The sequence below is a fragment of the Lepidochelys kempii genome, chromosome 18, assembly GCF_965140265.1.
Source record: "Lepidochelys kempii isolate rLepKem1 chromosome 18, rLepKem1.hap2, whole genome shotgun sequence".
NCBI lineage: Eukaryota > Metazoa > Chordata > Testudines > Cheloniidae > Lepidochelys > Lepidochelys kempii.
In genome coordinates this window covers 2,630,896-2,654,979 of record NC_133273.1, presented here as the reverse complement: position 1 = coordinate 2,654,979, position 24,084 = coordinate 2,630,896, and the positions used below count along the sequence as shown (strand labels likewise).

At 43.0% G+C, this 24,084-nt stretch overlaps 1 protein-coding gene across 5 annotated transcripts in view; it reads left to right on the top strand.

Annotated features, from left to right (window-relative positions):
- The window catches only part of USP48 (ubiquitin specific peptidase 48), a 59,534-nt gene that overhangs the window by 19,067 nt on the left and 16,383 nt on the right, over positions 1-24,084 (top strand). For 3 of the 5 annotated variants that reach the window (XM_073316671.1, XM_073316670.1, XM_073316674.1), the window contains 7 exons: positions 4,084-4,233; positions 11,136-11,336; positions 12,426-12,540; positions 12,886-13,016; positions 14,924-14,995; positions 23,237-23,361; positions 23,546-23,668. In XM_073316671.1, the coding sequence (XP_073172772.1) occupies positions 4,084-4,233; positions 11,136-11,336; positions 12,426-12,540; positions 12,886-13,016; positions 14,924-14,995; positions 23,237-23,361; positions 23,546-23,668 (917 nt within the window). The remainder of the gene's footprint in view (positions 1-4,083; positions 4,234-11,135; positions 11,337-12,425; positions 12,541-12,885; positions 13,017-14,923; positions 14,996-23,236; positions 23,362-23,545; positions 23,669-24,084) is intronic. The other 2 variants (XM_073316672.1, XM_073316673.1) reach the window with 2 other exon arrangements.

Genomic DNA, 24,084 nt, shown 5'->3' with positions numbered 1-24,084 from the left:
CCTTAAAAACCTCTAAGGAAGGAGATTCTACCACCTCCCTAGGTAACGCATTCCAGTGTTTCACCACCCTCTTAGTGAAAAAGTTTTTCCTAATATCCAATCTAAACCTCCCCCACTGCAACTTGAGACCGTTACTCCTCGTTCTGTCATCTGCTACCATTGAGAACAGTCTAGAGCCATCCTCTTTGGAACCCCCTTTCAGGTAGTTGAAAGCAGCTATCAAATCCCCCCTCATTCTTCTCTTCTGCAGGCTAAACAATCCCAGCTCCCTCAGCCTCTCCTCATAACTCATGTGTTCCAGTCCCCTAATCATTTTTGTTGCCCTTCACTGGACTCTCTCCAATTTATCCACATCCTTCTTGAAGTGTGGGGCCCAAAACTGGACACAGTACTCCAGATGAGGCCTCACCAATGTCGAATAGAGGGGAACGATCATGTCCCTCGATCTGCTCGCTATGCCCCTACTTATACATCCCAAAATGCCATTGGCCTTCTTGGCAACAAGGGCACACTGCTGACTCATATCCAGCTTCTCGTCCACTGTCACCCCTAGGTCCTTTTCCGCAGAACTGCTGCCTAGCCATTCGGTCCCTAGTCTGTAGCTGTGCATTGGGTTCTTCCATCCTAAGTGCAGGACCCTGCACTTATCCTTATTGAACCTCATCAGATTTCTTTTGGCCCAATCCTCCAATTTGTCTAGGTCTTTCTGTATCCTATCCCTGCCCTCCAGCGTATCTACCACTCCTCCCAGTTTAGTATCATCCGCAAATTTGCTGAGAGTGCAATCCACACCATCCTCCAGATCATTTATGAAGATATTGAACAAAACCGGCCCCAGGACCGACCCTTGGGGTACTCCACTTGATACCGGCTGCCAACTAGATATGGAGCCATTGATCACTACCCGTTGAGCCCGACAATCTAGCCAGCTTTCTACCCACCTTGTAGTGCATTCATCCAGCCCATACTTCCTTAACTTGCTGACAAGAATACTGTGGGAGACCGTGTCAAAAGCTTTGCTAAAGTCAAGAAACAATACATCCACTGCTTTCCCTTCATCCACAGAACCAGTAATCTCCTCATAAAAGGCGATTAGATTAGTCAGGCATGACCTTCCCTTGGTGAATCCATGCTGGCTGTTCCTGATCACTTTCCTCTCATGCAAGTGCTTCAGGATTGATTCTTTGAGGACCTGCTCCATGATTTTTCCAGGGACTGAAGTGAGGCTGACTGGCCTGTAGTTCCCAGTATCCTCCTTCTTCCCTTTTTTAAAGATTGGCCCTACATTAGCCTTTTTCCAGTCATCCGGGACTTCCCCGGTTCGCCACGAGTTTTCAAAGATAATGGCCAATGGCTCTGCAATCACAGCCGCCAATTCCTTCAGCACTCTCGGATGCAACTCGTCCGGCCCCATGGACTTGTGCACGTCCAGCTTTTCTAAATAGTCCCTAACCACCTCTATCTCCACAGAGGCCTGGCCATCTCTTCCCCATTTTGTGATGCCCAGCGCAGCAGTCTGGGAGCTGACCTAGTTAGTGAAAACAGAGGCAAAAAAAAGCATTGAGTACATTAGCTTTTTCCACATCCTCTGTCACTAGGTTGTCTCCCTCATTCATTAAGGGGCCCACACATTCCTTGGCTTTCTTCTTGTTGCCAACATACCTGAAGAAACCCTTCTTGTTACTCTTGACATCTCTGGCTAGCTGCAACTCCAGGTGCGATTTGGCCCTCCTGATAACATTCCTACATGCCCGAGCAATATTTTTATACTCTTCCCTGGTCATATGTCCAACCTTCCACTTCTTGTAAGCTTCTTTTTTATGTTTAAGATCCGCTAGGATTTCACCATTAAGCCAAGCTGGTCGCCTGCCATATTTACTATTCTTTCGACTCATTGGGATGGTTTGTCCCTGTAACCTCAACAGGGATTCCTTGAAATACAGCCAGCTCTCCTGGACTCCTTTCCCCTTCAAGTTCGTCCCCCAGGGGATCCTGGCCATCCGTTCCCTGAGGGAGTCGAAGTCTGCTTTCCTGAAGTCCAGGGTCCGTATCCTGCTGCTTACCTTTCTTCCCTGCGTCAGGATCCTGAACTCAACCAACTCATGGTCACTGCCTCCCAGATTCCCATCCACTTTTGCTTCCCCCACTAATTCTACCTGGTTTGTGAGCAGCAGGTCAAGAAAAGCGCCCCCCCTAGTTGGCTCCTCTAGCACTTGCGCCAGGAAATTGTCCCCTACGCTTTCCAAAAACTTCCTGGATTGTCTATGCACCGCTGTATTGCTCTCCCAGCAGATATCAGGAAAATTAAAGTCACCCATGAGAATCAGGGCATGCGATCTAGTAGCTTCCGTGTGCCGGAAGAAAGCCTCATCTATCTCATCCCCCTGGTCCGGTGGTCTATAGCAGACTCCCACCACTACATCGCTCTTGTTGCACACACTTCTAAACTTAATCCAGAGACACTCAGGTTTTTCTGCAGTTTTGTACCGGAGCTCTGAGCAGTCATACTGCTCCCTTACATACAGGGCTACTCCCCCACCTTTTCTGCCCTGCCTGTCCTTCCTGAACAGTTTATAACCATCCATGACAGTACTCCAGTCATGTGAGTTATCCCACCAAGTCTCTGTTATTCCGATCACGTCATAGTTCCTTGACATCACCAGGACCTCCAGTTCTCCCTGCTTGTTTCCAAGGCTTTGTGCATTTGTATATAAGCACTTGAGATAACCTGTTGATCGCCCCTCATTCCCAGTATGAGGCAGGAGCCCTCCCCTCACAGACATTCCTGCCTGTGCTTCCTCCCGGTATCGCGCTTTCCCACTTACCTCAGGGCTTTGGTCTCCTTCCCCCGGTGAACCTAGTTTAAAGCCCTCCTCACTAGGTTAGCCAGCCTGCTGGCAAAGATGCTCTTCCCTCTCTTCGTAAGATGGAGCCCGTCTCTGCCCAGCACTCCTCCTTCATGGAACACCATCCCATGGTCAAAGAAACCAAAGCCTTCTCTCCGACACCACCTGTGTAGCCATTCGTTGACTTCCACGATTCGACGCTCCCTACCTAGGCCTTTTCCTTCCACGGGGAGGATGGACGAGAACACCACTTGCGCCTCCAACTCCTTTATCCTTCTTCCTAGAGCCACATAGTCCGCAGTGATCCGCTCAAGGTCATTCTTGGCAGTATCATTGGTGCCCACGTGGAGAAGCAGGAAGGGGTAGCGATCCGAGGGCTTGATGAGTCTCGGCAGTCTCTCCGTCACATCGCGAATCTTAGCCCCTGGCAAGCAGCAGACTTCTCGGTTTTCCCGGTCAGGGCGGCAGATAGATGACTCAGTCCCCCGGAGGAGAGAGTCCCCGACCACCACCACCCGCCTTCTCCTCTTGGGAGTGGTGGTCGTGGAACTCCCAACCTCAGGACATAGCATCTCATGCCTTCCAACCAGCGGAGTCTCCTTCTGCTTTCTCGCCCCAGACATATCATCTGGTCCACTCTCCGCAACGATACCTGTGGAGAGAACATGAAAGCGGTTAGTTACCTGTGTCTGTGTTACTGGAACCCGGACATTCCGCTTACCTCTTCTGGAGGTCACATGTTGCCAAGCTTCTTCACTGGCCTCTTGGCTCCTCTGTGCAACCTGCTCTATATCTGTAGAGCTTTGTGCCCCTAGAAGCCTATCCTGAGTTTTGTCCAGAAAATCCTCAGTTTCCCGTATGCAACGCAACCTTTGTCATGCATCAAAGGTTTATATTCTAAAACACTGCAGGTATCATGTCCTCCAGAGTAAATTTTGTTGGGCAGTATTAAATCATTTGCATCCCATGTCTCCTTTACATTTAATTACCCATATGGGCACAAATACTGAAATGTGAATATTGGAGAGAAGGACTATCCAGGCACTTGACTTTTAGAAAGACTCTGTATTTCATTATTTGTGTGAGAAAACCTTTAAGCTGGGGGTTGTTATCATTGGATATTACTGCTCACTGGGAAAATTGGCATAATTGACTTTAATTTTGGCCATCTTTTTGTTTTTAAGACAGAGTAGGGTTAGTGGTAGCTAGTACTTCTGTTTTCTGTCTTTCTCCATAGCTTTTCTGCAGGAGCTAGTCGAACGCGATAACTGCAAGTTTGAAGAGTGGTGTAACGAAATGGCAGATATGCGTAAACAAAGCGTGGTCAGAGGCAAAATCAAACATGAAGAGGTGAAGGAGCTCTACCAAAGGTTGCCTGCTGAAGCTGGTCTGTAAGATATTCTGGTAGTATTTTGTAGTAGACCATTGTTAAGATTAGTACTCTTTGTAAATAAATCACTAAATTAATCCTATTTCCCTTTTATGTATAACTTCATATAGTGGGTGTTACTCCTTTTCCTCATAGCCTTTTGTGTTCTGGTGTTTGTGGTACCTATTGTAAGACTTTGGGCGGTAGAGAAGGGCACTGACATCCACTCATTCTCTATCCACTCAGACTTCCTGCTGCTATTGATTTTAAAGTAACTAAACAAGATTTGGAAGGTTTGAGTTTGCAAACATTAGTTTAAATTTGCAAGTGTTTAATTTTCTGTAGGAGCCGTTCCCCAAAAATTAATTCCTTTTTTTCTTCAGATATGCTGTTGGTTTCCAGATCATTAGTGCCACATTAATATATGCTAGCACATGAGTTCATGATCAGAGCATATCATTAGAAGCTTTTAGATGGGGGAAAAACCAATAGCCTTAGGAGAGAAGGCGAACTGTGTGTTGACCAACACTTAAGACTGCAGTAGAGGCTGCATGATCAGTGTTGCTTTTTCCCTTAACGCTTTCTGCCACAACCTACTTTCTTTTTCTTTCTTCATGGTGTCAAGCATCGGGGTAGCCGTGTTCGTCTGTATCCACAAAAACAGCAAGGAGTCCGGTGGCACCTTAAAGACTAACAGATTTATTTGGGCATAAGCTTTCGTGGGTAAAAAAACAGTTCTTCAGGTGCCTGCATCTGTAATTTTCACTCCAGGCATTATATACTGACACATGAAGAGAAGCGAGTTACCTGACAACTGGAGAACCAGTGTTGACAGGGCCAGTTTGATCAGGGTGTATGTGGTCCACTCCCAGAAACTGAGGAGGAGGTCTCAATTCCAAGAGAGGCAAAGCTGCTTTTGTAGTGAGCCAGCACTCCCAGTCCCTATTAAAGCCCAAATCAGTGGTGTTAAATTTGCAAATGAATTTTAGTTCTGCAGTTTCTCTTTGAAGTTTTTGTTGTTGTTGTTCAAGAATGGCTACTTTTAAATCTGTTGTAGAATGTCCAGGAAGACTGAAGTGTTCTCGGACTGGCTTTTGTATGTTACCGTTCCTGATATCCGATTTGTGTCCATTTATTCTTTTACTTAGGGACTGTCTGGTTTGGCCAATGTACATGGCAGAGGGGCATTGCTGGCACATGATGGCGTATATCACATTAGTAGACGTGCAGGTGAATGAGCCCCTGATGGTGTGACTTATGTGGTTGGGTCCTCTGATGGTGTCGCTAGAGTAGATATGGGGACAGAGTAGGCAACAAGGTTTCCTACAGGGATTGCTTCCTGGGTTAGTGTTTCTGTGGTGTGGTGTGTAGTTGCTGGTGAGTATTTGCTTCGGGTTGGGGGGCTGTCTGTAAGCGAGCACTGGCCTGCCTCCCAAGGTCTGTGAGAGTGTGGGATTGTTTTCCAGGATAGGTTGTAGGTCATTGATGATCAGGTTTTAGCTGGGGGCTATATGTTAGGGCCAGTGCTGTTCTGTTATTTTTCTGTTCTGTTATTGACCTGTCCTGTAGTAGGTGATTTCTGGGTACCTGTCTTGCTCTGTCAGTCTGTTTCCTCACTTCCCTATGGTGATATTGTAGTTGTAAGAGTGCTTGATAAAGATCTTGTAGGTGTTTGTCTCTGTCTGAGGGATTGGAGCAAATTCGGTTGTATCTTAGCGCTTGTTTGTAGACAATGGATCGTGTGATGTGTCCAGAATGGAAGCTGGAGGCATGTAGGTAAGTATAGCAGTCAGTAGGTTTCGGGTATAGGGTGGTGTTTAATATACAAAAGCCAGTAGGAGAACACTTCAGTCTTCCTGGACGTTCTATAACAGATTTAAAATTAGCTATACTTGAACAAAAAATCTTCAGAAACAGACTTCAAAGAGAAACTGCAGAACCAAAATTCATTTGCAAATTTAACACCGTAAATTTGGGCTTGAATAGGGACTGGGAGTGGCTGGCTAATTACAAAAGCAACTTTGCCACTCCTGGAATTGACACCTCCTCAATTATTGGGAGTGGACCACATCCACCCTGATCGAATTGGCCCTGTCAACACTGGTTCTCCATTTGTCAGGTAACTCCCTTCTCCATGTGTCAGTATATAGTGCCTGCATCTGTAATTTTCACTCCATGCATCTGAAGAACTGGTTTTTTTACCCACGAAAATGGGTAAAATGCCCAAATCAATCTGTTAGTCTTTAAGGTGCCACCAGACTCCTTGTTGTTTTTTCTTTCTTGTTTTTGCTGTTCCTCATTATAACTGCCACTGGTGCCGTCTCCCCCGTCTTCCTCTTTCTTGATTTACTCCCTCACCATCAGTGATGCCCTTGTCAGTCACCCTCCTGTACTTTTCCCTTGTACCACCATACATCCATTTTCTGCTGCCCTGTGAACAGCTCAGCTCCCTGTTGATTGGTAGCACTGAGAAGGAAGTAATTTAGGTAATCCTGCATATCCAGGTCACTTGCATGCTTTGGTGCTGTTGATCCAAGTGAATCAGCAGGTAATAGGTCACACATTCACTCAACCTTTTGCCAGAAAGGCATTAATTTAATTCTTACAGACACTTAGAAACTCCATGTAGGCAAGTTTTTATCTAAAAAAATTCCATGTTGGGGTGGCCAAAATGCAGGGTTTTGGTTCGCAAGAAAATTTTTGTATTTTGGAATGGAAGCAGATTTTACTGAAATTTCTTACAAACTGAAAGCACCCTCAACATTTCATTTAATAAAAACACTGAAATAGGGTGTTCCAGAATAGAAATATGGGAAATTTACATTCTTGTGAGTTTACCCCAGGGGCGGCCAACCTGTGGCTCCAGAGCCACATGCGGCTCTTCAGAAGTTTTAATACGCGGCTCCTTGTCTAGGCGCCGGCTCCGAGGCTGGAGCTACAGGCACCAACTTTCCAATGTGCCAGGGGGGCTCGCTGCTCAACCCCTGGCTCCGCAACAGGCCCTGCCCCCACTCCACCCCTTCCCACCCCCTCCCCTGAGCCTGCCATGCCCTCGCTCCTCCCCCTTACCCCCTCCCCCTCCTTCTGCAGGCCACAAAACAGCTGATTGGGGGGTGTGGGGAGGGAAGGGGAGGCACTGATCGGCGGGGCTGCCTGGTGGACGGGAGGCACTGGGAGTGGGGGGGGCTGCTGACATATTACTGTGGCTCTTTGTCAATGTACATCGGTAAATTCTGGCTCCTCTTCAGGCTCAGGTTGGCCATCCCTGGTTTACCCATTGTCACCACTGCATAGTCAACGTGAAACTGACAAGAATATCAGTTTCAGCCTGGGCTCCAAAGGCTGCTGCCACAGAGAAGGAAAGTTAGCAACCCCAAGAGTCCTAGCCCCAGATGGGGCTCCCAGTGCTACTGCTTCAGAATGGGGAGCCTAGCAGCCCTGAGAGCCATTGTAATGGATTCAGCAAAACATTTCACTTCTGTTAATTGGCATTTTCTGGTGAAACTAAGTTGCATCAGAAAATTTCTAACCAGCTCTCTCCCAGGAGTCACTCTGTCCAGAGCTTTGTGTGTCCCATGAATAAGTTGTCACTGACTGATTCTTCACTCCTTTCCACTTTTTACTTACTGCCTTTTACACATTTTTTTAAATACTAGAAGGTTGATTTATTCCTTTCTCTCCTCAGTTTTCCATGGGGTGAGTGTACAGACAAGTGCTGTGGTTACTTTATATAGACAGTATTTATCCAAAACACACGCCTCCTAGAAACTTTTTCAGTAGTTTTCAATTAAGATTGTAACTCCTTTTTGTAAAAAGAGCAAGTAGAGTGTTGTGATATTTCAGTTTAGTTCATAAAATACTTTGGCCAAATTTTTCAGACTTGGATGCCCAAAATTTAGCACTTGATTCCAAATTAAGGCACCGAAATATAAAGCCTGACGTTTCTTTCCGCGGTATTGAGCACCAGCAACTTTAGGTCAGTGGGAGCTGCATCTAGAGCTCGGCACCTCTAAATATCCAGTCGCTTCTGTTCAGATTCTTAATTTTCAAACTTGGATACTTAAAGTTATGTCATTTATGCTTAAAACTAATGAAAACCTGTGGTGTGAAAGCAGGCATTCACACCAGATTCCCCACTGTTGGGTCCATGTTCTGAATGTATTTTTGAAGTGCCATTGATAAATCAAGGATATGGGGCATGATCTTCACAGATATGGGTCACTTTTGGAGAACAAGAATTACAAGTAACTTTCTGTCACTTTGGCTTTCTAAACATAATTAGAATCGTTTGTTGTTGATATATGGACATTTATATAAGGAGTAAATGTCACTGTGACAGGTTTCCGGACAGTGCACTCTCATGCTGCTTACCTTTTGGAAGTCAAGGTGGTGGTCTGAGTTTCTCCTTCAGTTGCATGAATTGGGATTTTTTTTGTCCCAAGTTGTTACATTAAAAATGGTTTAACTAAATCCTCCAGAGATTGTGGCCACGTTTTATGTAAAGTAAATACAATATAGCAATAGTGAAGCTTACACTTTTTCAGATAAACCATATTTATGTAGTATCATTGCCTGAGATGTAGAAGCTGCTGATATGTGCTGAAGAACAGTTTGAGGTCTAAGATTATGGGGAAACAGAATCCAGCTTCTCATAGTCACTTTATAAATACATCTAGCAGGGAAATTTCAGAAGTGTAGTTGATGCATCAGCTAGGTGGATTTAATTTCCTGATCTCTCCCTCCCTCTCTCTCTTCACCCCTCCCACCCGTTAATTTTCCAATATTCTTTTAGAAATGCCAGTGATTATCTTTTCAATATTGACTAGATTTGGTGTGCAGAAGTAAATCTGCTTTGTTCCCACAATCAACACATGTTGCTCGGTATATAATTAAATCTATCTTGGAACCCAAAGATGATTGTCACTAATGGAAAATAAGAAAAAGCATTATTTGAGTTCAGCTTTTTGCTGCTGTTGCATTTCATAGCAATTTGTGAATTACATTTCCAGTTGCTTTTTTTGTAAAATTCTGTAATAATATAGCCAAGTTGTTTTGGGTTGCATGTGTCATCAGTGTGACTTTGTATCAAGATATTTGACTCAAGTATTTTATATAAAGTCATTCATTCCTTCTAGTGTCTGTGCTGGTATGTCTCAGGTCCCCCAGAAATTGCACCTATGTATTTTGTAAATGTGTAGAAAAGCATTTCTTGTTTAACAAACAAAACAGAAATTGCTACAATCTTAAATTGTTAGTATTGTGAAATTTTGAGTCAGCTGCTCCTTCAGTATAAGTTTTTTTTTAATTTGGGGTCTGCGTGCTTTTTCTGAATGCTAATTTTTGACGAATAGCCTAGACTTTAAAAAAAAATTTTTTTTTTGCTTGATATTTTCATAGTTTCCTCCTTACAGCCAAATCTTGCATCATTACTGAGATATCGTGTTGCTCTTGAGTCTATTTTGATGGTTCGTTGTCTACTTGGACAGCATGGATCAGGCATTCAAATATCAAAAATATTTTTCCACGCAAAATGCAGAAATTGAGCATTATTGTAAATCTGATAGATGAAGCAAATTTGGTGAAGTAGTTCCCATTTGTTGTTTAATTTGTATTACTGTAGCACCTAGGAGCCCTAGTTATGGTCCAGGCCCCCATTGTGCTGGGTGTTGAACAGACACAGAACACAAAGATAGTCCATTGTCTCAAGACTTTACAATCTAATCTAAAGAAATAACACTCTGCCTGCCTGATGCTGTAAAAAGCAACCTGTAAATCCAGGTTAACTTGATTGATACTGTAGATATCTTACAATATTTAACAAAAACTTGTTCTGGGGAACATGTATCATCAGAAGTTTGATGTCAGAGCTGTTCAGAAGAGTGACCGGTTCGGTGCTTCAACAGTAACATGGACATACAAGGCTCTGTTTTGGAAGCAATGCTACATCAACAATCTGCATTTGAAAAATTGGCAGCATATCACATGCAAGCTTCCATTCGTCTATTATATAGGCAGTAGACAAACTTATTCACTGTAGTTCTAGTTAGGGTTAATTGCTAGCATTTATCATCTAGATTCCCCTCTTTTTTTTTAATGTACTTTAAGCACATAGAGGTTTGTGTGATTTTTCAAGACAGAGATCTAGTTCTTTATAAAATTGTATCCTGTCCTCTTATGACTATCCTAGTTAATGTATCTAGCAGTGTGTAGCTGTGTCAGTCCCAGGATATTAAGAGAGACAAGGTGGATGACACTCTGAGTGCCTTTCCCAGGCCTGAAGAAGAGCTCTCTCTGACCTTGAAAACTTCTCTCTCACTAGCAGAAGTTGGTCCAATAAAATAGATTACCTCACCCGCCTTGTCACTAATAGTTAATATATATCAGACACACTAACCCTTATTACACTCCTACATTATTGCTTTAAACTTCTAATTTACATACTTACCTCATCATTAAGGAAAACAGACTTCTGAATGGAGCATTTAACTACATTGCATTCTCTACTAATTTAACAGTAGGAATGTTTGGTTACACATTTTTCCTATAATGTTCTGAAATAAAATAAGCTACTGTAGCCAAAAGGTGTTGCAGTTTGAAAATGTTCTCTGGCTGCACAAGCCAGTTTCCTATTTAAATTTAAAATGATTCTCGTCTCAGATGTAATTTCACATAGCTGCTGACTTCTAGAAGGGACACCATGATATAAAACTGCATAATTAAGATCAGAATTGGCATGGAAACAGAATTACATGTCTGAAAATATTGTGTAATGGGAATCTAACTTTTGGGGGGGAAAGATTCCCCCACAAACTTTTTAATTTTAAAAAAGTACTGTTGAACAGTAGAGTAATTTTAAAATGTCATCTCCTATATCATGTACTTGTGGAAATGTATAGGTTTGTTTGTTTACTTTTTTCCAGGGTGCCCTTATGAGTTTGTCTCTCTCGAATGGTTACAGAAATGGCTGGATGAATCTGCCCCTCCCAAACCCATAGATAACACTGCATGCTTGTGTTCACATGGCAAATTACACCCTGATAAAATATCAATTATGAAGAGAATATCTGAGTATGTTGCTGACTACTTCTACAGGAGATATGGAGGGGGGCCAAGGCTAAATGGTAAGATTAAACCATAGTATCTGGATATAAAACACACTCACATGGCAAGCTTTTTTTTATTGTTTAAATTTTTGTATATTGAAATCTGTTTTGCATCCTTTGTCAATCTAATGTAGCTTTATCTTTGGTCAAAATAGCTGTCCTGCTTGTATTTTTCTGGTTGGCTGCTTTTGGAAGAACTACTTCGTTATGGTCAAACAGATAATTAGGCTGACTAGGGAACATGAGTGGTGGATATATTTCAGATCTTGATTCTGCTTTGTGCCTTGAAGTTTTGTGCAGTCGCTTAAACAAATACAATAAAAGGAAATGGTATATTTAGGTAGAAACAACTTGAAACTTTAATATTTTAATTAAACTTTTAAAAATAAACTTTCTGTAAAATAGCAAAACTTGTATAAAGACCCTAAAATTGGGGAGTGGTGGAGCTCCTGGGCCCATTATTTCTACAGATGCAGTATAAACAGTGCCTCGTGTATTGTATCGTTTTCTGCTGATGAGCCAGTATTTTGGAACCCTGTTCTCAGAGCAATAAAGAAGTGAGGGTGTGCTAGCCAAGGAGAGAAACTGTCTTCCTTCACCTGTAGATTTCCCCCAAGCAGCCCACTGCCTAGGAAGTATATTCATAGTGTGCATATGTTGCATGTTTGCATACTGTGACAGGTTTTTTTATGAATGGCAAAACTGCTATTGCAAATTTCTGAACTGTCCTTTTCAAATGCACGGCTTACCTAGGTCTACACATACTGCTGTTCTCAAGCTTGTTGCAGTAAATATAAACTGTTAATATCAGAAATGCGGACTTATGAAACTGAGGTGATGAGAAATGTGGATGCTAAAGGAACAAATCCACCCTCATCAAAAGCTTACTACAATTATATCTAAATTTGGTCCAGTTCAACTGTTACCATGTATTTCCATCTAAATCATATGTAGTAGAAAATGTCACTGTCAGTAACTACATTAAGCCCAGTTGACTGACAGCACCTTCAAATGGTGATGCCCGCACTTGCAGAAATCTTAGGTTTGTTTTGAAGTGTAGCAGTAGCGTTCTTGTAACATGGTGTTGTCTTTTTTTTGTTTCTCTAGTTAAAGCACTTTGCAAGGATTGTGTGGTAGAGAGGTGTCGAATACTACGACTGAAAAACCAATTAAACGAAGATTATAAAACTGTCACAAACTTGCTGAAAATTACAGTAAAGGGGTATGTGGTGCTGACACCTTCCAATGTTTGCATTGCACAAGTCTATTGTCAGTGATATTTAAATATTCTAAAATGAGATTTTAACAATTGTTTGCAGTGTTGTAGCTTGTGTTGGTCCCAGGATATAAGAGAAACAAGGTGGGTGAGGGAATATCTTTTATTGGACCAACTCCTGTTGGTGAAAGAGATGAGCTTTTGAGCTTACAGATAAGCTTCAGGACATGAAGAGTTCTTTCATCAACAGGAATTGTTCCAACAAAGATTGTAACGGTTCTCATTCTGAGCCCAAAACTGTAAATCTGTTACAGTTTGTATTGTAAATGCTAGTCTTTTTTTTCTATACAGTAATGATGGATTTTGGGTTGGAAAGTCATCCTTGCGGAGTTGGCGTCAGTTGGCTCTGGAACAGTTAAATGAACAAGATGAAGATGCAGACCAGAGTAATGGAAAAATGAATGGAGATGCACAAAACAAAGGTAGCTGTTTAAAACCAAGCAACCCTATTTCTCCCACTACCTGATAAATAGATCAGATGTTCCTATAGTATTGATTAAGCATTCTAGCAGTTCTGTTTTAGTTGTAGGGATTGTTTTGAGCAGGTCTGAATGATATATACAGTAGAACCTCAGGGTTATGCATTGACCAGTCAACCACACATCCCATTTGGAACTGGAAGTACACAATCAAGCAGCAGTAGAGTCGTCCGTCCGTGTCCGTCGCCGCCCCCCCCCCCCCCCCCCGAAAAGCAAATACAGTACTGTTCAACATAAACTACTGAAATAATAAAGGGATAGGAACATTTTTCTTCTGCATATTAAAGATCAAAGCTGTATTAAGTCAATATTCAGTTGTAAACTTTTGAAAGAACAGCCATACCATTTTGTTCAGAGTTACGAACAGTCTCCATTTCTGAGGTGTTCATAACTCTGCGGTGCCTCTGTAGTACAAAGGAGCATATATTAGATCCATATTTGAGCAATTTCAAATACTTTTTTTTTTTCCGAAAGTTTTCAGCAGGTCAGACTCTGCCCTCACAACACCTACGTAATCCCACTGGGGGTGTAAATAGTGTTTTTAAAAAGTAACTATTTAAACTATTAAAATTGTGTCGGTTAAACATTTAACTGTTAGCAAGTTCACAACATAGGTGCAGGAACTAAGAGTGCGGGGGAGTGCTGCAGCACCCCCACATTTTACACGGGGTCCGAGCTGCTGCCCAGTGCCCAGACCCAGACGGGAAAGGGGCCAAGGCTGGGGCAGGCACAGGGCCGGCAGGAAGGACCCTGGGCGTGGGCCCAGCACATTAGGCATGTAAACCCCATTTTAAACGGATTAGGCATTTATCGGTTAACTGGTTAACATTTTACATCCCTAATTCCCTGTTAAAACTGAAGGTAGAATCTGGTCCTGCAGTTGGAACATAGGCCATGGGTGCTACAACAGCACAGCCGGGGCACCGTAGCCGGGGCAGCGTAAGGTAGATGGTTCCTACAGCAATAGAAGGTTTTTTTCTGTGGCTGTAGGAACTCCAGCTCCCTGAGCAATGATTGCTAAGTTGATGGAAGCATTCTTCCATCAGCCTAGTTGTATCCACACTGGAGCTTAGGTTGGCATAGCTATGGCACATAAGGGTGTGACCCCCCCGACCCCCCCCCCCCGAGTGCTGTAGCTGTGATGACTTGACTTTCAAGTGTAAAACAGGCTTCAGTTGTCAACTGTATTTCGGTGCAATCCATTTTATTTTCTCCTGCAGAGCTAATGGGAGTGACTAGTAAAAACTGTCCTTTGACAAAGAAAGCACATGTTACTTTTTATTACTTCAGGTATTGCCCACAGTGTTGTAGGCACTTTCCAAAACAGAAATAGGCACAATCCTATCTCCAAGTTACTCACATTGAAGCCTTCCAAGCAGAGTGGTTCTTGGCCTCATTTGAATGACGCTATCGTGGTGCCGCACTGGGGACATCTGGTTTGGATCAGATTCCTCAAAGCAGAGAGCTGACTAATATTTTGCCTGTAAGATTTCTGTTCCCTCCACTGTGATCTGGTGGTAACTTTTCTGTTAATTCTGATCTGAGCTATTTGGGAGTAGCAAAGAGCCCAGGTGTTCTAGCTATAATGAATGCTACCTTTGTAGTCTCGTGTCGAAGATAGTCTTAAGAGTGCTCCATGAACTTCAGAGCACTCAAAATATATTGTAATGTATAATCCTGCCCTGGTACTGGAGAAATGGGCCAATAAACTTAGATACATTGTTGTTGAAGTTTCCCTAGTGTTAGAATTTTGCAGCAATTTGAAAAGGAAGCAAATTGTTACAGTTCCTCCAAAGAATCAAACTCTACTACAGAGAGTATCTGTGCAATCTACTTTTTCTTTTGGTCAGATGAGTCAAATGAAGAAAAGAGGGAGGAGGAAGAGGAGTTAAATTTTAATGAAGACCTTGTTTGCCCACATGGTAAGTGCGAATGTAGGGGACAGAACTGAACATGTCGTATTTGGATGACCCACCATTTACAGACTGATCTTCCATATTTCTTCTGCAAAAACCAAGATAAGCTGGGCTTAATTATGTTTATTTCTGACTTACTTTGTTTTTCTTAAATGTTTATCATTTGATCCTGAGCTGTGATCGCATCAGATCTCACGAGCTAGTGTGATGTTGGGATAGATTTGATGGGAGACCTGCAAAGAAAACCTAGATCAGTGATACTCAATTAGATCTACCCGCAGGCTGTTATGAAAATTTTATGACAAGAAGTGGGCCATTTGCACAGAAGACTAACAAAATAAAATAAAAAAAACAAACTCCAGCTGCCAAGAAAGATCTTAATTGTAACAAGTATTAATGTTTTTATCTTTTAACAAAGTTTATAAATCAACATTGTTACCTGTGTTTGTGGCAATGAAGGTGACATCAATGATCTCTGGCAAGCTTTGTGAGAAGTGGTTTGTAGGAGATAAGGGCAAGGCACATGCACTGGTGAAGATGCTGACCTGTAAGGTGATTGTGGTGGTGGTTTGTTTTTATGATGTTAATGGTAAAAAACCCATATTTGCAGAGGCATGTTGAGCCAAACATTGTTAAAAGATAGATGGCTAGATTCTGGCTATTCTGAAACTGGTCAGTATATTGAGTCCACAAATCACAAAGTCCCACTTCTCTGAATTTTTCCTTGGAGGACATCTGAGCTCTGGAGCCTTATAGTTTCTAACTGAAATGCACCTTCATCACCTGAATCAAGAGTGTTCTTTGCTTCAGCAGAGACAACAATTGGATCAGGAACAAATAAAAGCAAATCCTTTGGCATTTTAAAACTCTCAATCGAATTTTAAAATTTTCAATGAGATATTTTTTTTAGGAATTCTTGCATTGTTTTCATCGGTAGCAACAACATGCAATGTGGGAAAATGCAACGTCTTTCCTGTTAAGTCTGAAAGATTTCAAGATTCTTCTGAAAGGCACAGTTTTTCAAAAGGATTCGCAAGGCTGCTTGCATGGCCTTGGAGCTACAAGTTGAAGGAATTCAAGTGACCAATAATATTGCACAGAAAAGCTACCTGTGACGGAGAGGGAACATCATCCCTAAATTCCATGAACTCATAAGCTTTGTTGGTCTTGTGGTTTGAAAGAAATTCTATTTTTGAATCGCACAAAACCTCTCTAATCCGCACCCTCTACTTAATGACGTTCTCTGGTTGTGCTGCAACAGGTCACTGTATTTGTCTGAAATGTCTTGTAAAAAGACATTTAAAAAGACGATGTTGCAAACAGGAAATTAAATGTATTCAGTTCACCAATCTCATCTCAATACCCATTGTTTGTTTGTTTTTTTCAAATCCCCAGATAACTTACTACACAGCACAGTCTGGTGAATGAAGCAGTGAAGTGTATTTAATGAGGGGTGTATCATTGCCAAACTACAGAGCAAAGACCTTCTATTTCCCTGTCATGGAGGGACCTCCATCTGTAACAAGCAAGTTTACTTTCTGCAGATCTAAATCTTTTTTTCCCCCCAAAAAAGCTTTTTACTTTTTCAAAAATGATCTGTCCTGTAGTGTAGATTTCTAATGGTGAAATTTTCAAGCAAGAATTTTTGTGCTTAATACCGTCATAAAATCTGACAGATTTGTCCACTTCAAGAGACTTTTAAATTGGAAATCAGTGCTGACAAACAATTCTCATAAATTACCTCCAATCTTTGCACTGCTGTGGAATCAGGCAGGGGAACTTGCTTCACAAGGTCATCCTTATTTCTATCTCTGTCAAAAAACTACTCCACCGTTTCCGGCATGCATTCTTTCACAAGCTCGGCATCCAGGAAAGGTTTTTTCTTTTTAGCTAGTACCAACATTATCCCAAAAAAATCAGCTGTTGCTTTTCCTGTATAGTTGTTGATGTTGTGAGAATATTTGAAGTGTGATACAAAAACTTCATATTTTCAATTTTGTCACATCTTGCAACACTGCCAGGAGGACAGGCCACGTTGAAGTTACTGTGCTTTGATTCAAAGTGGTGCTTGAAGCTGATGACCGTACAGATGGAAACAGTGGTTTGGCGTATTAAATGCAAAGGATTTTCATTTAAATGAGGTGACATAAGAAGAAAATCTGCTGTCCAGTTTGGGTTAAAAGCTCAGTTTTCACTGTCTAGTTTTGATGGTTACTCCCCCACGCATTCATTTTTGGCTCCATTTTCATCACTGATGGAAAAAAATGGGTGGCATCCTAGCTAAATCGTAGCTGTTGCAATCGCGAGAACTTACAATCCAGTGAGCAGTGCTTAGTTTGGCCCCGGCACCTCCGGGCTGCAGGCCAGCAGCCACCACTCCCCGGCTGCTCAGCTCTGAAGGTGGCGCTTCTGCTGGCGGCTGTGCTGTCTTCAGAGCTGGGCACCCAGCCGGAAGCTACCACTCTCTGGTCGCCTAGTCAGTGCCTCATTTGTAGAGGGGCTTGCTGGCACTGAGTCCCGACACCTCTTTCATTACAAATGAAGCACTGCCAGTAAGTTACTTACTAAGGAAGTCATAGGCAAATGATAGGCATCACATAGCTTTTTATTAATTTAATTATAAACATTTTTTTAAGGTGTGCTGGTGGGCCACAGAGGAAGCTTTGGTGGGCCACATTTGGTTTGATTGAGAATCACTGACCTAGATGTTGCAGAAAGTTATTAGTAATTCATTTGGTGTTGCTCTTCCCTCTGATCTTTTGGTGCTGAACTATTGCTTCAATATGAAGTAGAGGGATTCTGTTCTGCAGGAGGGTGCTGTTCGTTGGATAAGACAAAAGTGCATGGTCTGGGGCCACTTAAATTCTGTGAAATCTGTGAACGTACTTTGAGGTTTTGGATGAAATATACTCTGCAATCAGTCATAATTAAGGCTATGTTTTAGTCACAGGTATTTTTAGTAAAAGTAATGGACAGGTCACGCGCAGTAAACAAAAATTCACATGTCCATGACTTGTCCTATATACCCCTGACTAAACATTTTGGGTGGGGGGAAACGTGTCGCGGGTGCTAGGTGGGGGCAGCAGCCCAGAGGCATTCGGGGGGGGGCTCCAGGTGGGGGAGGGTTTGGCAGGGCTGGCAGGCTCCCTATCCGGCTCTGTGCCTCCCCAGAAGTAGCAAATCCCTCAGCTCCTAGGTGGAGACGCGGCCTGGCAGCTCTGCGCGCTGCCTCCACTCCAGTTCCTGGCCAATGGGCTCTGTGGAGGCGGTGCCTGCAGGCAGAGGCAGCGCACAGAGCTCCCTGGCCATGTGTCCGCCTCGAAGCTGAGGGATGTCGCCTCTTCCAGGGAGCCTGCCAACCTCCCTCACTCCCGAGGTGAGCACCTCCCAGAGCCCTCACCCTCTTCTTCTCCCCAGACCATTGCCCCTCCCATGTCCAAACTTCTGCTGCTGCTGGGGAGGGAGGTGCGGTGTCTCTAGGCTGCCCCAGCAGCAGCCGGTGTGGCTGGCCCAGGGGCTGCCTGAGCTGTTCAGGTGGTCCCCAGGCCAGCTGCACCGGCCGCTGCAGAGGTCCCGGAAAGTCATGGAATCAGTGATCTCCATGACAAACTTGCACCCTTAGTCATGATTATTTGTGGTATCCATTCCCTTTCCTTTTGTACATTAAGAAAATAAAAACTCTTTAAAGTGAGACACTGTAATTGGGTACTGACAACTGTGGAAGTGCAGGATAAAAAATACTTTCTCTCAGTAAGTATTTCGGTGTCCTTGACATAAGGATTGTAATAAAACTGTGCTGGGTATTTTGAGACCTGTTCTCTGTGTTATAAGCCTAACATGAGATGCTGTATAACATTAAGTGATGGCTAGTTAGTTGCATCCTCTACTATCCAAGTTTTCAAGTCTCCTTTTTTGTGCAGAATATTGGCACTTTTAACAGACTATAATTGCTCCATTTTGGAAGCATTACCCTAATGTAATCGTAGCAGTTAGGCCTTCAGGTCTGTTTGGGACAATGAATGCATTATTGTCAGTTGATATGAATTAACAATGCAAGCTCCACCACTAAAACTAATAAGAGATGCATGCTTTTTGATTAATAAAGCTGTATTCTCAAATAGAAAGGTTAAAATGTCTTTTTTAACCCTTTTTCATTGTTGTGCATTGTAATTGACAGTCCCACAAGGCTAATATAAAACTGCAGAGCAGAATGATGAAACACCATAAAAATAAGTATTTTGAAAATATTTCCCTAGAAAAATTGATCTGTGACTTTGGTCCACATAAAAAATAAATGACATTAAATATTGGGGCCATCAAAAGTTCAGGTTTCATAATCCTGAGCTAACTTCAGACTGTTCTTGTAAAATGCTCTCTTCACCTTCTGCGTTCAAAATTTTCCATTGAATTAAGTGTATCAACTAATCTGTTTTCTCTGTAATAGATCCTTAATGTTGCAGAGAAGGAAACTACTTCCTTCATGGTGCTTTCTGCAAAGCCCAGTGCTTGATGTGTTAGGTCTGGCATGCATCCAAAAGTATCACACAGGTTTTTCCCTTATGAATTCCCACTACCATCTTCTTACATGCATATGTCAGGAACCTTTTTCATCTCTAATTCCAGAGGATTGTCATAATTTCTTTCTCCGATAGTTTCCTGACCCTGTCGAATAATTTTTGTCTGATTATCAGGTTAGGCTGAGGGAGGTTGGCAGAGATGATGAGAGGGGGACAATGGTTACTCCTGAGGGCATTCAGTGCCAAAAAAATTAATAATTCTGTGCACAATATTTTAAAATTCTGCAAGTTTTATTTGTCAATAAATAAATGCAGAGGCTCCAGCATGGCAGTGGGGAGCACAGTCCACTGGCTATACGAAGATGGGAGATCACCATGCAGCCTCCCCACCTCTGGGACATGGACTCAGGGTCGGGTGCAGCCTCACCACTAACACAGCACAAGGCCTGGGCCTGCCCCAGATACACCCTGGGGTCCTGCCCCTCTGCGCCAGGCGCACCGGGTCTGGGGCAGGAAGGCTCAACCAGGCAGGATCCAAGTGTGGAAGGGCTCAGTGCGGGGGATCCAGGTGTGGGGTGAGAGGATTGTGTGGGACAATCTGGGTGTACAGACAGCTCAGTGGGGGGGGAAGGGGGTCTAGGTATGGGGGGATCCGGATGGGGGGTTCCAGGTGCAATGGGACTCTGCAGGGGCTTCCAGGTGAAAGTGGTTGGGGCTCAGTGGAGGGGTCTGGGGGAGTGGGGCTTGGTGGGGGGGGGTCTGGATGCAGCTAGTTGGGGGTCAGTGGCATGGGGGTCTGGATGTGGAAGCTCAGGGTGGTGGGTTTGAGTGTAGGGAGCTCAGTGGGGGTGGTATGGGTGCGGGGGGCTGCAGATGCAGGGGTTGAGGTTCAGTGGGTGGGGTTCAGGTATGAAGGGGAGTTCTGGGTGTACCGGTTGAGGCTTAGTAGGGGTGTCTGGACATGGGAGGTCCAGGTGCATGGGGGTTGAGCGGATGGGAGAGCAGCTCCCTGTACGGTGCCTCCTGCCCCCTACAGTGAGGAGCGATGGGGGCAGGAAGCAAGGGAGGATGCTGAGTTTCCTGCAGCTGAGGGAGGTTTCTGGGGGTGGGTCTGAAACAGCCCCAGCCAGTCCTTGCAGGGGAGGAGGAATTCCCATCCTCTCCTGCCTCCAGCCCAGCTGGAACTAGCAGCTGATCCCAGCTCAGGGTAAGAGCCACTGGCTGGGATGTCCCCAAACCTGCAGTGATTTATCTCTCAGCCGGCTGCTCCAGGTGCCTGAAACTCTGTATATTCACAGTTGGGGAGTGGTGCATGACTACTGTTACAGCTTCCCTTTGCTTCCCTGCCAGAAAGTCATTTTTCTGCGGGGAAGCAAAGAAATATTCAGGGGACATGAATTCTGTGCTTTCGCAGTGGTGCACAATTCTTCCAGGAGTAAATGGTCAGGGTCTTTGCCTTCCAGATGGTACAGCGTTTATACATTCTGATCAGATTTTCCACCTCTCACTATAGCTTCTTGATCTATTTTAATAAATCTTATGATGTCAGAGCAATTACTTGCACAATCTTATTTTCATGTCCCTGATGGTTTCTGGAAATCATCCCAGTCCTGCTTTCTCCATATGGTGAACCTAGGTTAATAATTGGTCAAATTTAGCAACTGTTTCATTAGCAAAATTTTAAAACAATCCAGTCTGACCTTCATTTATTGTAATAAATCCAGGAATGGAGTGTTGCTATTTTTTCTTTGGGAAATTGGCAGGAGTTCAGACTTTGTCAGAATGAGAGAAGATGACAGGTCAGTGGCACTGAAGTCTTGTTCTAATACTAAATACATAGAGCCAATGAGTTTCCCTGGTGTTTTTTTCTCTATCTTGTGGCTAACTTAAACCCATTTCATGCTGGGGTAGACTATAGAAAGAAAGAAAAAACTTTTTAAATAGTTCTTAGCTAGACTTTACTCCGTCAAGTATAGCAACTTCTCAAGTTTTTTTTTTCTTCCCACTGTTGGTTAATACCCACTTTAAAAGTTGAGCATCATTCTTTCCCATGTCAGTGTTTGGTTGTTTGCTGTTTACCATTCACTACTTTACCCTCTGTACTGAAATTAATATTATTCTCGTTTGGTTGTGTATCAGCATTATTCTTACCACACCTTGTAGCTTTTGACGCAGCAGCAGTTAAATAGCAAGGGCTCAGTTGTGTTGTACCTCTCCCCTTTACAACTATAAGTAAAGCAAAAATTATGGCTTGGTCAGTCTGTCAGCAATGAAGTAGCATAGTTTCTCATATATGAAATACTATGTTTTCCCACCATGTTGAGTCAAACACATAAATTCGATGCCTGTATTGCAGCGCATTGACCTTTTTGGCATAGTTGTTACCAGGATAACTCATAAATGCTTTCTGTTAATTCGTTATCTTACTGATTGTCAGTTTTTTTGTTAGTTACCTGAAAAATAGTTCAAGATAAACGATAATATGTAAGTAATTGGCATAATTTTTAAATAATATTTGGTACACCTCACTTCATATTTTTTCTCACACACAATTAATTCCACCCAACTGGATGTAATAAGGCACTCTCTCGATCAAAAGATTTTGTGCAGTTCACTTTTTTTCAAGATGGGCATTATGGAAAATGGAATCTGCCATGTTTAATTATGGATCCTGACTGTGTTTGAGTGTCCTGTGGAGCTTCACATTCTAAGTGATTGCTACAGAAATGTGGCATTTTAAATGCCATAACGCTTTCAGAAGGGTGGTGGGAGGATGTATGGGGAGAACATCTTGGACAGAATTTTCAGTGCCTGAAATTAGGCACGTAAAGCCATATTTAGGCAAATAAATCATTGTAGCCTTATTTTTCCAGAGGTGTAGCACATACACCTTCATTTTCAAGTCAATACAAATCGTGGGGTGCTCAGCAGCTTTGAAAATCAAACCACTTTTTTAGGTTCTAGGTGCCTAATTTGAGGCACCCATGAGTGGGGGAAAAGATTAGCCCTTGTGTGTTTGTATCCTCTGTCCTGGTTCTGTTCTTGCCCTTAATTTCTCTTCCTATTCCATGGATTTCTGTCTTTCCTTTCCTTTTGTTGCATTTGAATCTGTGGCTCAGGCCAGTGGTGCTGGAACATTTTTAATAGTGGAGGAGCTGAAAGCCAGCCCCCTTACCCTGTCCACGCTCCCCCTCCCAGAGCTGGGACCAGGAGCAGGGCCATGTCTCCAGGAGGCGGCGACCCAGATGGGGGTAAGGAGGCCTAGGCTGGGGTAAGGGAGCTGGGAGGACCGCGTAAAATCTGGGGGTGCTGCAGCACCCATAGTTCACGTGCCTATTGCTCAGGCACATGGTTTTATAAATCCAAAGGGCAATCATGGTAGATTAAGATCTTTCTGTTTTTAAATAGGAATGCTGTATTTAAGAATGTATTGGGTTAGCTTTTAAAATAATTAGCTATAATTCTTAAAACATACTGTTGCTGTGAGTAAGCACTAAAATCCTACCTCCAGGAGGAAAATTAATCATTGATGGGGTAGAAATAGAGGCTGAAGGTGACTCTTCTGTATAAATTCTTTTTTTATTCTAGTGCTGACACAGGTGTCAGATTATAAGGGTGTAAAATCTACTTCTGTATTCATACAAGTAATCTCTTAAATCTGTTTTAGTGCTGTGAAACTTTTGCTGAGTATGTGCAGAACAAAAACGATCTCTTGCATTTCTCCATGCAGGTGACCTATGCATATCAGAAAATGAAAGGAGGGTTGTTTCTAAAGAAGCCTGGAAAAAGCTCAAGCAATATTTTCCAAAGGCTCCAGAATTTCCAAATAGCAAAGAGTGTTGTTCCCAGTGCAAGGTATCTGAATATCTGATGACTTCGTAAGACTTTTGACAGTTTATGTATGGTGGTAGCTTTAGCTTTCATGTTGGCGTTCCCCTTGCTTAAAATGTATGGGAGGAAAAAAATCTGCTTTTACCTTTTTAATAGCACCTTTGAAAACAAACACAAGCGGCGAAAAGGATTCTCTGTTTTCACACAGATTCTGGAAAGAGAAGGAGAGGAAAACGAAGCCCTGCATAAGATGATGGCAAGTGAGCAGAAGACTGCTCTCCAGAACCTGTTCCAAGACAAATGCAGACCGTGTCTTGGGAGCTGGCCTCAGGTACAAAGACTAGGAAAAGTTGATTGTCTACCAGATCTGGGAAAAGGCTATTAGTGTACTCTTGCACTTGACAATAGAATGTAAAATTCTGATCTATTAGAGGGAAATTTGTGTGTGTAATCCTTGAGCAAAATAGACCATGCAAACATGGTGTAAAGCTTATTGAAAAAATGTTCCTTACAAATCCTTTAAGTGCTGACTTGGGTACTCTCTTTGAATCATAGAATCGTAGAATATCAGGGTTGGTAAGGACCTCAGGAGGTCATCTAGTCCAACCCCCTGCTCAAATCAGGACCAAGCCCCAACTAAATCATCCCAGCCAGGGCTTTGTCAAGCCAGACCTTAAAAAGTTCAAAGGAAGGAGATTCCACCACCTCCCTAGGTAACACATTCCAGTGCTTCACCACTCTCCCAGT